Source organism: Halyomorpha halys, unplaced genomic scaffold (genome assembly GCF_000696795.3).
Source record: "Halyomorpha halys isolate HHAL.00 unplaced genomic scaffold, Hhal_1.1 Scaffold78.1, whole genome shotgun sequence".
Taxonomy (NCBI): domain Eukaryota; kingdom Metazoa; phylum Arthropoda; class Insecta; order Hemiptera; family Pentatomidae; genus Halyomorpha; species Halyomorpha halys.
The window spans coordinates 1,154,391-1,167,464 of NW_027108467.1; the positions used below are offsets into that span (position 1 = coordinate 1,154,391).

The 13,074-nt window shown below is 31.7% G+C and overlaps 1 protein-coding gene across 2 annotated transcripts in view; it reads left to right on the top strand.

The window, feature by feature from the left end:
• Positions 1-13,074, top strand: part of Dp1 (satellite-binding protein 1 Dp1) — a 50,310-nt gene that overhangs the window by 8,778 nt on the left and 28,458 nt on the right. For both annotated transcript variants that reach the window (XM_067046799.1, XM_014439161.3), the window contains 3 exons: positions 955-1,161; positions 11,022-11,237; positions 11,384-11,567. In XM_067046799.1, the coding sequence (XP_066902900.1) occupies positions 955-1,161; positions 11,022-11,237; positions 11,384-11,567 (607 nt within the window). The remainder of the gene's footprint in view (positions 1-954; positions 1,162-11,021; positions 11,238-11,383; positions 11,568-13,074) is intronic.

Below are 13,074 nucleotides of genomic sequence, written 5' to 3' on the forward strand. Positions count from 1 at the left end.
AAAATAGCTTGAAAATAAACTAAATACCATGTATTACTTTTTAATTATAGTTATTAAAACAAGAAGAAAAAAAAACATTTAATTTTAATGTTAATCCAATTCGCCATCCTCATCTTCTACATCAATTTATATGCAAGTGGGATGCATATTTGGGTTTTTAAAAACAAATTGTTGACGTGTTGATTGTGTCACAAAATCAATTTGTATTAACTGAAAGATGATTCCACAGTCACAGATCTAATTGGTTGAAAGCAATCAAATCCTTATAACTAAGCTCATACTAACCTTCATAGCATTAAATGTTTATTTTAAGCTTCCCGAGAAATAAGTGAGAACTATAATAATAGTAATAATTATTATTATTATTTATTTATTTGTTTATGGTGCAATCCCCATACAAATAGAATTAGCTTGTAAAGTACATAATTTAACAATCGTTGTAATAATAATGACAATCTGCAAACTATTAAATTATTATATATGCTAATAACTAAGCATTTTACTTAGTTAAAAACAAATATTAAAGCAAATTCATAAATGGTTATCAATAAAGATGGGATTTTCTTCTTTTCACATGTTTTTTTTCTACAATTTTTAGCCTTCCTAGGAACATTACATAATGTTTTTAACAATTTTAAACTAATTTTATTTTAATTTAATTTTATTTTACTGTTTTTGAAAGTTTTAAGTACAAATTTTAATCGATTCTTCTCTTTTCAATTAGTACTTTTTTTTATGCAAACAAATATAATTATAAATTAGAAAAAATATAATGAATTCAAAGATTAAAATTTAGCACAGTTTTTGTTTCTTTCATTTTATTTAATAAGTAATGTCGTTTTTGTTTTGTTTTTCACTCTGACTAATGTAGATAATCCCAGTTTGGGTATACTGTTTGTTATTAGCGTATATAATAATTTATAGATTAATTTAAAAATACTTTTATTGTTGCAGGCTATGCAGAGACTCAGCATTCCAAAAGAACATCATCGCTTGATTCTTGGAAAGTCCGGGGCAAGGCTCAAAGAAATTGAAAAGATAACATCCACTAAGATTCATGTGCCCCTAATAATCGATCCCTCTGAGGAAATTACGGTTGTCGGAACTAAAGAGGGCGTTGATAAAGCAATCCATGAAATACAAGTTATCTCTGATGAACAGGTGATTACAGAATCATTATTGATAATATATGTTTACTATTCTGTATAGTATGGAGTATATAATCAGGACTTATTAATTGTAAATACTAATGTAATAGTCCAAACCTATGTGTCTTCTTCAGGGTTAAAATTAAATCTGAGGTACAAAGGATAAATTCAAAAGTAATTTATAGTCCGTTGATTCTTCATCAAATCTTTACATCGTGTATAAAAAAAAAAAAAAAAAAAAGTGATATCTTTTATAGACATTTGTATCTTTTATAACTAATGTCTTGGTTTACATTGTATGTCTTTGCTGTCCTCAATATATCCTGAAATGCCTAATTTACTTCCAATGTCAATTTTATGTTTATTTATTTTATCTTATTTACATTGGAGGCATGGTGTTAAATTTTTTTGTTCTGCCCAGTAAATCAAAGTTGTTGTTTATTGCCTTGAATGCCTTAAGTTGCACCCTCCATCGCTCGACTCAAATGTGCTGCATTCGATCCAAAAGCTGATAACAGCCTTCCTGGGCCAGATATTTGAGAAAATATATAAAAGAGGAACTTATTGTATTGTTTCTCTACTTAAGGTGGCTGTGGGTACATTGTGTCAAAGCTTTTACTTCATAAATATTGTGGTTAACTACTTTATTCATTGATAAGTATTACAATCTGCCACAAACTTAAACAGAAAAATAAATAAATGAAATGGACATAATTAAACAAAGTAATATAAATTATCTACAATATGAGGGTAAGTAAATTATTATTTGCAATATGGTTATAAAATTTTATTATAATCAAATAGGAAACTTACAAGTACATCATTTTTCAACAAAGTCCCCTTTTTAATGCACTTGGTCCTTCGTACAAGCTTCATGATGCCCTCGTAAAAGAACGTTTTCGGTTGAGCTGCAAGCCAGGAATGCACCACTTCTTTCATTGCTTGATAAATCCACGGCCCCTTAATGGCTCTTTGAGTCGATCAAACAAATGATAGTCAGAAGGAGCAAGATGGGGACCATTTAGAGAATGAGCAAGATGGGGACCATATGGAGAATGAGCAAGATAGGGACCATATGGAGAATGAGCAAGATGGGGACCATATGGAGAATGAGCCAGTACTTCTAAATTGAGTTTTTGGAACATTTCAGTAGTTTGGGTAGCAGTAAACGAAATTTTTAAAACATCTCCAATGCTTACTGATAAGCTAAAAAAGCCTGTAATTTGAAGCAAACACCGAGTACTGCTGTCAAAAGGTGTGCTGTTGCACAATACCTGTCTGCATACTGCTGCCCACACTGCTGAAATGCTCCAGAAACTCAATTTTAAAGTACAGGCTCATCCTCCATGTAGCCCCGATCTTTCCTCTTCTGACCATCACTTTTTTGAACCACTCAGAGGCACTAAGGCGTTGTCAATTTACCTTGGGCGAAGCAATGAAAGAAGTGAAGCATTTCTGGCTTGGAGCTCAACCGAAAACTTTCTTTTATGAGGGCTTCATGAAGCTGTACAACAATAGACCAATTGCATTAAAAAGCAAGTTGACTATGTCGAAAAACGATGTACTTGTATGCTTCCTATTTGATTACAATAAAATTTTATTACTCTATTGCATATAATAATTAATTTACCATCATATTTACAATCTCGACCTGAGGATCCTCGAGCCTACTCTATCCCCCACATATGAAGGGGCCTTCGAGATTCTAGCCCTCTCACCATGTCACTGGTAATGAGCCAGTGGAGGCTAAGTAAGTGTGCTTAAGCCACAAATACTCTACTTGAGCGAACCATCTGGCCTATATGTTTGATGATCGGAGGTTTAGCTGTTCCCTAAAGTTAAAGTCCATAGGTCTGAGGATATCATAAATATTATTATACACAATAATTATTTAACCTATATACAATTAATTTTTCTTTTCTATTTATTATATATGAGCTATGAGGTAAAAAATAAACTGAAAAAAAAAAACTAAAAGTTATGAAATAGAGTATATTATTTTATTTCAATCGTTATTGATGATTTTCATACCAATATATTGTAATATTAAAGAATTAATTATAAAAAATAAAAAGAATTTTATATAGTTTTAACTTAATTCTCATATTTAAAAGATATCTTAGAAAATTACAAGATCAAATAAAAAGATTAAATATTAAATAAATATAAGAATTTTTAGTTTATTATATATAATATTATAAACTCTTAATCTCATGGTCTACTGACAGAGCTAACCGGGCGGGTTTCTGGGCAATCAGAACAGACACTTTTCTACCAATAACACTTAATTATTGTACAAATGTATTAAATTCTAGTAGAAACAAAACTAACCAATTACACAATCTTCCTTTGATGATTGATGAGTCTTGATGTCTTCTTTTCGATAATGCTATGTCCAACTCTCTAACAGTGGCTTCCAGTCACCTCTCTTCTTCCAGCCGACAGTCGTCCTCTCACTAGCCAATCCAAACCAAGAGTCCTTTATTCTTCTAGAGTGAGTCTTCGATGTCTTCTTTTTTCAAGATGTCTACCACTGAGAGTAGCTAAGGGATCTTCCGGACATCCTGCCTCTAGGCGATGTCATCCATCTCTCGCGTAAGCAACGAAAAAAAACAAAACAGGTTTTCTTCCTTCCCCTTCTGTAGGTGTTAGTTCTCAACATCGATTGTAGCACGACGGTTTTGAGTTTTTTCTTATGATTTCCTTTATCAATGATTTTCTTTAATACTTACTCTTAACTTCTATTTTTTCTTAAATTTACTGTAACTAAAATTATGATGGGAAGTTAAATAAAATATTTAAATCTGCTCAACATGGCTGCGATTCAATAGAATTTTGAAATTTATTTTAGACAATGAAAATTGGTTAGCTTGCATTTAGGTTTAATACTACAATATTTAATGTTGATACATAAAATAGAAACGTAACTAAAATCATTTATGTATAAAAATAACTATTTACTCATAAAAGAGGATATTATATTATGTTTAGTTTGCTTGTGTTCATATCTACAGGTCGTTGGTTTTGTATAATTTCCTAATTCAGTTATTAATGAGGGTTAAATGAGTTTAGGGAAGATTGAAGGAAATTATAAGTCAATTTATATATTTTTTCATATCAGAGATGGGCAATAATTAGCTATATTTGAAACTAATAGCTAGAATTGTCGTGGATACGGTATTTATTCATCAATGGTTCATTGATGAATAAGGGTCGTATCCATGGCAACTGTAACTATTAGTTACAACGATTAAGGTTGAATATATTAGTGAAGTCCCTACATTGGATGAGCATATATTATGATTGCCCTTACTGTTATTATTATTATTATTGAGTATCAATTTGTTTTTGTGGGGTAGTTTTGATTTTTTATTAAAATATGGGAAACATTTTATACATAATTTTCCTTGTGCATTCTAATTTTAAATTAATGTGTATTGTAACCTTATGTGAAGTTCCTCATTTTCAAGTAAAATCAATTAAAATACATGCCTGCATAAGTATAGTGTAGTGCAATGAATAAGATTTTCGATATTTTTAAGCCTTATTGTGAATGAATCTGAACTGCAGATTAAAAAGTCTAAAAGAGAAGTTCATTCACGGTGCATTTTCTCTTATTCAATTTTCTTTAAATGAATACTATGTAATGTTACAAAAAATATAAAAGAAGAAAATTAACTTCAATGTTTTACTGAAAATTAAGAGGTTGGGATTCAGGACCCTGAGTAATCGGTCATGATGTTTTCAAATCTGATCTCTGATATAGGAATATTCATGAGTGCTATGTTAAATATAAAAAGTTTTAACATCCTAAATATTATAAGTATGGTATAAAAATACCAGAACCAACCAATATATGTTAAATGCAGAGGAGCCAGAGGAGCTTGAAGTGGATTTTCTGGGCAACTTTTTTTAGGGGTATTCATGATCTTTAGTTTGGAAATGGAAAAGCTCATGTTAAATGGAGAAATATTTATTATTTTACCATGTTAAAACGATATAACATGTAACATGGTTGAGAGTCTGTTACTAGAGGGGTATTCATGATGTTGTGTTAAATGTGAAATGTTTTACCATGTTAAATGTTATAACTATAAGATTGTGAGCAGCCCTATTTGAAGTCATGTTAAACGTTAAATGCATAAAGAGCCCCTAGCGGATTTTCTCAGCAACTTGTTGTATAAGCCTTTATGTTTATAACCTTCCTTCCAGACCCTCATGTTATTGTTTACTTCAGTTTTGATTTAAGTAATTATTAGTTTATAATCACTCAATATAGAGTGAGTGAAAAGTGGAATTTGTGTGAAAGTTTGGCTTATGAAATGAAATGAAAAAATAACTTTATTCTGGGACATATGTCCCCTAAGAATAATTACATATGGTTCATATAGTGAAATTTTTATCTGGCGAGCATTTACAAATTTTCAGATAGTAGAATGAAATTACATTGTTTTTTTTTCTCAAATGTATCATTAAAATTATCCATTCTGGTTTAATAACAGGGATATGAATACCACAAACACACGAAAGAACTGAGCTGTCACAACAACAAAAATGGCGGCGATCTCAACTGGTCTATTGTGTGACGTAATTCTCCATTTAACAGACCAAGTAACAGACTCTCAGCCATGTTAAATGTTATTTCGTTTTACCACGGTAAAACAAGGCAATTTTTTTCGATTTAACATGAGTTTTTCCATTTAACACGCTTTAACATGTTAAACCAAAGATCATGAATACCCCTTAGGTCTGCTAAATGGAGAATGACGTCACGCAACAGACCAGCTGAGCTCGTCACCATTTGTTTGTTGTTATGTTAGGTTATTAGCTCGTAGTTTGTGGTCTGATTGTGTTAGTATTGTTTTAGATGTTTTATAACTAATAAACATGATTAAGATAAGATGATGATTCTTCACCAGCTAGAAGATCAACAAGACACTCAGTGGCCAAACTTTCACACAACTTGTACTTGTCACTTACTTTAGGCATGTTGTAATAAATTACTTTAATCAAAACTTGGAAGTAAACAATAACATGAAGTTTAAGAAGAAAAGGTTATAAAACAAGTTGCTCCAAAAATCTGTTAGAAGCTCTTATGCATTTAACATGACTTTAAATAGGGTTCCTCACAATCCTATACTTACAACATTTAACAAAACATCATGCATACCCCTTTTGTAACCTTGTAATCTTTACAGGATAAAAAATTCTCCAACTCTAAACGTAATATCATCATTTCTTCACCTCTTTATTCCTTTTTTCCTCTCCAGTTTTTTTCTCTATTGCTATATAATTATTTTTATCCATTAATTTATTTGAGTATTAAAACGTTCAAAATGAAAACAACATGAACTACGAGCAACTAACCTATCCAAACTATAACAGAAAAAATGGTGTTAAGCTCAGCTGGTCTGTTGCATTATATCATTCTCCATTTAGTAGACCTAGTAACAGACTCTCAACCATGTTACATGTTGTATTGTTTTAACATGCTAAAAGAAGAAAATATTTCTCCATTTAACACACTTCAACATGTTAAACTAAACATTCTGTATTGTTGTATCAACCTAGTGTTGTATCAGTCATTGTGCATAATATTTATCAGTACAGAAAAATAGAAAAAAATTAACATCAAAATCAGTGCTTTGCTTTAGTAGTGGCACTTTTTATTATTTATTTATTTCATATTTGATGTATTTTACAGATTATACTGTAGACTGGGGTTACATAATGACACATACAACCCTACTTGCTTTGGTACTGTCTAAAAAAAGACCAGAGCAAAGAAAGTAACCGTATTCTCTTTAGAATATTTCCAATTCAAAATGAAATTGAAACTTTTTTTTTTTTATTATTTTAATGTGCCGCTACTAAAGCAAAGCATTTATACCCATGTATTTATATTTTTGTTACTATATGTCTTATAATTTTTCTTTTATACATTTTTTTTAATGAGTTATAATTGTTAATAAATGTTCTCAAGCATTCCAAGTTGTCCAAACAAACTGGGAGACGAATGGAGGAAGCTTATATGAAGCAGATGAGCATAAAATCTAATGATGGCGAATGTTCATTATACTGCGATTTATTGTGTAAAAAATTAAGAGATTTGCAAGAAAATACACGTAAAATTGCTATGCTCGAAATTGACAAATACCTTTTGTATCTAAAGCAATACGAAAAAGAAAATCAACCCCTTCAATCACAAACATCATCCTCTCATCATCCTCTTGTAAATCCCTTTTTCGGGGAAGGAACTCCAAGCATAACTTCACAACCATCATCATCAGCAACCATGCAAAATAACAATAATTGTTCAAAAATACTACAGTCGCCAAGTTTTCAAACTCCTCATTGTTCAGAACCTTCTACATCGCAACTACCTCCTGCAAAACCATCTCCTTCACAATCAAACTCCATGACGATAAATTACGATTCACAAGTTGCACTAACTGATGATTCAGATTCAGAAAGTTTTTATGATGATGTAGATATGGGTTTTGAATTATATTATTAAAATACATCTAAATATTTTACTTAATTTTATTTACCTCTTAATCTTATTTACTTAATTTTAAAATTCATGTATTAAAGCTTTTTATTAACATTATTGTGACACAGTTTGAGTCAATATTTTAAAAGTATATGAATGGTTGGTGTACCTGTCAAAAATCCGAGGCTATAACAATACTAAAATATTCTTAAATGAAAATACTTTTTCTCTTATTTTCTGACCTTCAAAAATTTTCAAATCTCTTACTCAGTCCTTAAAAAAAATCCATTAACAAGTTTAAAGCACAATACTTGCAATCGTCAAATATATCAATTTTATTCTTCAATTTATCAACTAACTATTTGAAAGGTAGTAGTGAATAAAACTTAACCTTAATTTATTTTCATCCAACATAAGTCTTAGATGAAATGAAATGAAAAAATAATTTTATTCTGGGACTTATGTCCCCTAAGAATAAATACATGGTTCATATATTAAGATTTTTTATCTGGCAAGCATTTACAAGTTTTCAAATAGTAAAATGAAATTACATTGGGATATTGTCTTAGCTACTGTTTATAATGTTAATCAATATATGCCAATTTATTTGATTACAATGATGCGGAGGTTTGGTTATACAATAAGTGGAGGACTCTGTATACCAGTGGAAGACTTGAGAGCGCCTTGGGAACCCAAAGATAAATCTTACAAAGCAATTCATGAGTCTCAACTCTAGTCCTGCTGATAGCCCTCCATAGACCAAGGAACCGTAGTCGAAGTGGGGGAAGACGAGAGATGATACTAGGAGCTGATGGGTGCTCTGAGCAATGGAATTATGGAATCTTAGTAATTGTTTGAGTACAGCTATGGATTTGAGAAATGTGATTATTCTAGGAGAGGTGTTGGTTGAAGGTGACTCCCAAGGTTTTTTATTGTAGGATAGAAGTGAATCGGTTGGTTGTTAAGGAAGAGTAGATGTAATGTATTGTAACTTTAGTTTATTTTCATCCACCATAGTCTTAAATGTGATATATTGTGGGAGTGCATGTCTTAATCTGGCAAAATAGTGCTCTTGGTGATGCTTCTTGATCAATCTTACCATTTAATGAGTTATTCGAAAATTAGGAATGCAAACTAAAGGAAGAATTTTCAGTAGATGATATTGACATTGTGAGGCTCTCATGATCTTCATTATTCAAGGCTTTCATAACTCTCAAGGCTGCTGGTAAGCAACTGAAGCTTACTATTAATAAAGAAAGTGAAAATGGACTTTTTATGTGAAATGAACGAGTGATGAAATGATTCCTAAGAAATTACTGACAGAACTTCTTACTTATATACAAAAGACTTACGAGTAGAAAGGTTGAAACTGCGATGATGACGGAACTATCTGGGCAATGACGAGAGGAATATTTGTACTCAAAACAGGATGTAGGCTAACAGCACCTTTTTTTTTTTCTTGTTAAGTAAGTCTGCTAAATTTAGACATCTGATTTTAGTTGAGTATTTTTTTGTTTTTATACCTTTCGGGGTCAAGGGTCTCATTTTTTAGTGTCCTCCATAGCAACAGTGGTTGTGAAGCATTGAAGATGCCGGCTTCAGGATCCCTGCTTGGCATTAACCACTATGACATACATGCTGGAACCTGGCTAACCCTATCACTACCGATACCGTGTACTTACATGCTAGCCTTAGTCTGAGAGACCCCTAGTTATAGGTCTGGGCAGATGTATAGTTTTCACTATTTCTGCCCACCAAAACACCTAGTTATAGGTCTGGGCAGATGTATAGTTTTCACTATTTCTGCCCACCAAAACACCTATATGAGCGGAGCGGCAAGAAGACTGAACGTTTAGGTCGAGAAGACAGTCAGCTATAATGCAATTATATGAGACCTACTTGAATCTCTTCTTTGCACATTACATTATTATTTTTTTATTCATTTACTAACAGACACCATTTGTTCCTTTATTTATTTATTATTATGACACTACGGTCCTGCAAGAACCCAAGCCTCCTCCACTACTACCAGCCAATCTACACGGTCTCTTGCTTTTTCCTTTCGTCTGTCAACATTCATAAGCATCAAATCCTCCTCCACATCGTCCAGCCATCTGATCTGGAGACATCTTCTTTTTCGTTTTCCATCTGGTTTGCCATAAACTAGATGGATAAATCTTTTTTGGGTATCCTTTCATCCAGCATCCTCTCAACATGTCCTAACCATTTTATTCTTGTTCTTGTGACTAAAGCCATGATGCTGGGTTCCCCGAGCAGATCCATCAGCTCTACATTCCTTATTTTCCAAACTCCATTCTCCAAGACTCTTCCCCATATGTTCCCCTATAGATCACTACGATGGTTACTGGCCTTACGATGGTTTTGTAAACGACCACCCTCATTCTTTTTGAGAGAGCTCTAAGATTCAATACTTTCTGCAGTGAAAAAATAACATCTCTTTTCTGCTGCTATCCTGGTCTCTATTCGCTCTCTACTTTGTTATCATCTGTAACTAGGCTTCCAGGGTACTTAAACTGGTTTACAGAACTGAAACTGTGGTCTCTAAACATCACTTTGTTATTTTCTTCCTTACCTCTCTTGAACTTTTCATGTAGACTGTCTTGTCTTTATTCACCTCAAGGCCCAATTCATATGATGCTTCTTCGATTTCCTGGAATGTTCCTTTTGATGATACTTGGGTTCTTGGAGCAATGACTACATCATCTGCATATGCTAAATGTTGAGACAGTCGATTCATGATCCCTCCTATTTGCTCTTTTAGGGATTTATATTTGGTCTTTAAAATGTATTCTATTAACCAATGGCTCAATATCTTTCGATTTTAGTCCCTTTTTTCCACACAAATATTGAAGAACTTATCAGCTTACTTGAAAGGGCTTCTGATTATTAAATAAGTACCTGGCCACTGAAGCTGTGCAAACTATGAATCACTAAACAAAATAAACCCTGCTATAGTAACAACCATTTTTCTTCTTATAAAATAAACTGAAGCTTAGCTGCAAACTAAAGGAGAGGTTAGGCGCAACAACTCATAATTCATACCTATTTACTAGTGGATTTAATTATAATCTGAAATTGACATTGGATTTTCTAGTTTCTTAAGAATTTCTCACTACTGTATAATACTACTACTTTTCTATCAAATTTTCTGAATATGCAAATATGACTAAAGAAGATAAACCTAGCCTAGGCTCTTCTTGCTGAGCTGAGGTTAAGCTGTTTATACTAATGAAAAAAGCATAATTTTTATTTAAGAAAACTTAAAATTTTTTTTTTTTTGGAAAATGACAATTATAGCCTTTTTGCCCAAATACCATTGATATTTTATGAGTTTTTACATTACCTATTTTTAATTTCAGTCCAAGAAAGCTTTCGAACGCATTTCCATTCCTAAAGTTTATCATCCTTTCTTGAGCGGAGCTTATGGTGAAAACGTAACTGCTCTGATGGCATCTACTGGCACCAGAATTCATATTCCACCGCCGTCAGCCCAAGTCGACGAGATTACAATCGCTGGTGAGAAGGAGGGAGTAGCGATAGCTAAGGAGAGCTTGCTATCCATGTACGAGTCCATGGTAAGTTTTATCAATTGTAACAAATTTATTCTGATTAGTAAAAAAAAATATTAATTCTGTCTATTCTAGCCTATGTTTAAAGCTGTTTTTATTTTTATATTTTTCATTGAGGCGTAAGTACTAATATAATACTTTAATTTTTATAGCAAGACAAGTACACCACAGTTTGTGTCGAGGTTAGCAAAATGCAACACAAATACGTGATTGGACCTAAAGGAACTGGCATCGCTGAGATTTTGCAAAGCACCGGTGTCAGCGTGGAAATGCCTCCTCTTGATTCAAGAAAAGAAACTATAACTCTCCGTGGACCACAAGACAAACTTGGAAGTGGTAATTATCATTTATTATTTTATTTTAGTGGAAGGCGTGTGTGTGAAGTAAGTTAAGATAAGCATATAATATTTCATTATGTTTCGGCCTGTCAAGTCATCCTCAGGTGCAAGCAAGGATTCACAATTACTCTTTTACGATGTAACGCTAAGATAAAAATAAGGTATTACATAACAAGACTGTCTCGACGTCTAATAGTATTCTAAATTGGATTGAAGTCAAGTTGTTTTTGTATTAAATGAACTAATTTTGCTTACTATAATCCTTATATACAACTAATTTTGTTTACCAGAATCCTTATATACATGTAAAACAATTTAATTAATACGTCGACTGTCAACTTGTCCTTAGTGATCTTGCTTAGGATGCCCACTATGCACAATTAATCTACTAGTAAAGATATGAGGTAACTTTTTGATGGCACCTTGGACAAAAATGCAAACAAGTCAGCAGTCGACATGTTAATACATTTTCTAAGAAAAAATTCTATACTTGATTAATATCATAAATTTATTACTTTAGCCAAAATAATGGCTTGATGGTATTTTAAATTTGTTTTCATAGTGCAATTCATGGATTTACAAACAATTGAGGGTTTTGATAAACCAAATCAATTAATTTATTATTAACTATTTTAAGTCAATATACTTTAGTATTATGTTAGATTTATTAAATTATAAAATTTTTTTTTTTTGTAAGTAATTTATTTAATAAAAGTATGGCTTAATGGAAATTGTAAGATAGGCTCGTGCATTACAATGGACATGTTAAGCAATAACTTTATTTTTATTTTGTTGTATGTATTATAGTAGAATAATTATGAATCCTGTTAGATTTTGTACCTTAACATGGCTTGTCAGATTACGAGTTATTGTAATAAAAACTTATAAGAAATTAATTTATCTTTCTACTACTGTTTCTTTATTTAATTGCTCTTACATTAGTACAACTTTTCCGACACTTTGGACAATCTGTCTGTCTTCCAGGGTCTTTAATATCTTATTTTCAGTTTGATTTATGTTAAAAAAAATTGTTATTCTTTAAAAACTTTTTTTACACTCTGTGAGGTTACCCTTTGCATTGTTTACCATGTAGTTGGGCTACCTCGTAATGCGGAAAAAAGTTTTTTATATAATAATGAAATTTCAAACTGAAAATGATAAAAGAAGATATTAAAGACCCCAGAAGATAGACGGGCCATCTGAAATGTTGTCAAAGTTGTACCAATATAAGAATGATTAAATAAAGGTATTGTAGTAGGAAGGTAAATTCATTTCCCCTAGTGAAAAAAAAACAAAACATAAAATAATATAATATATAGGGAGATGGTCAGGGTTGCGGTTAAAGGAGAAATAAAAATAGTTTACAACTATTTATGTTTCACTATTGACCGCAACCCTGACCATCTCCCTATATATCAATTTTTACGGTCAACTATACATACATATATAAAATAATATAATGTTTATACCTTTAACACTAAATAAATTTAAAAAACTTGATTATA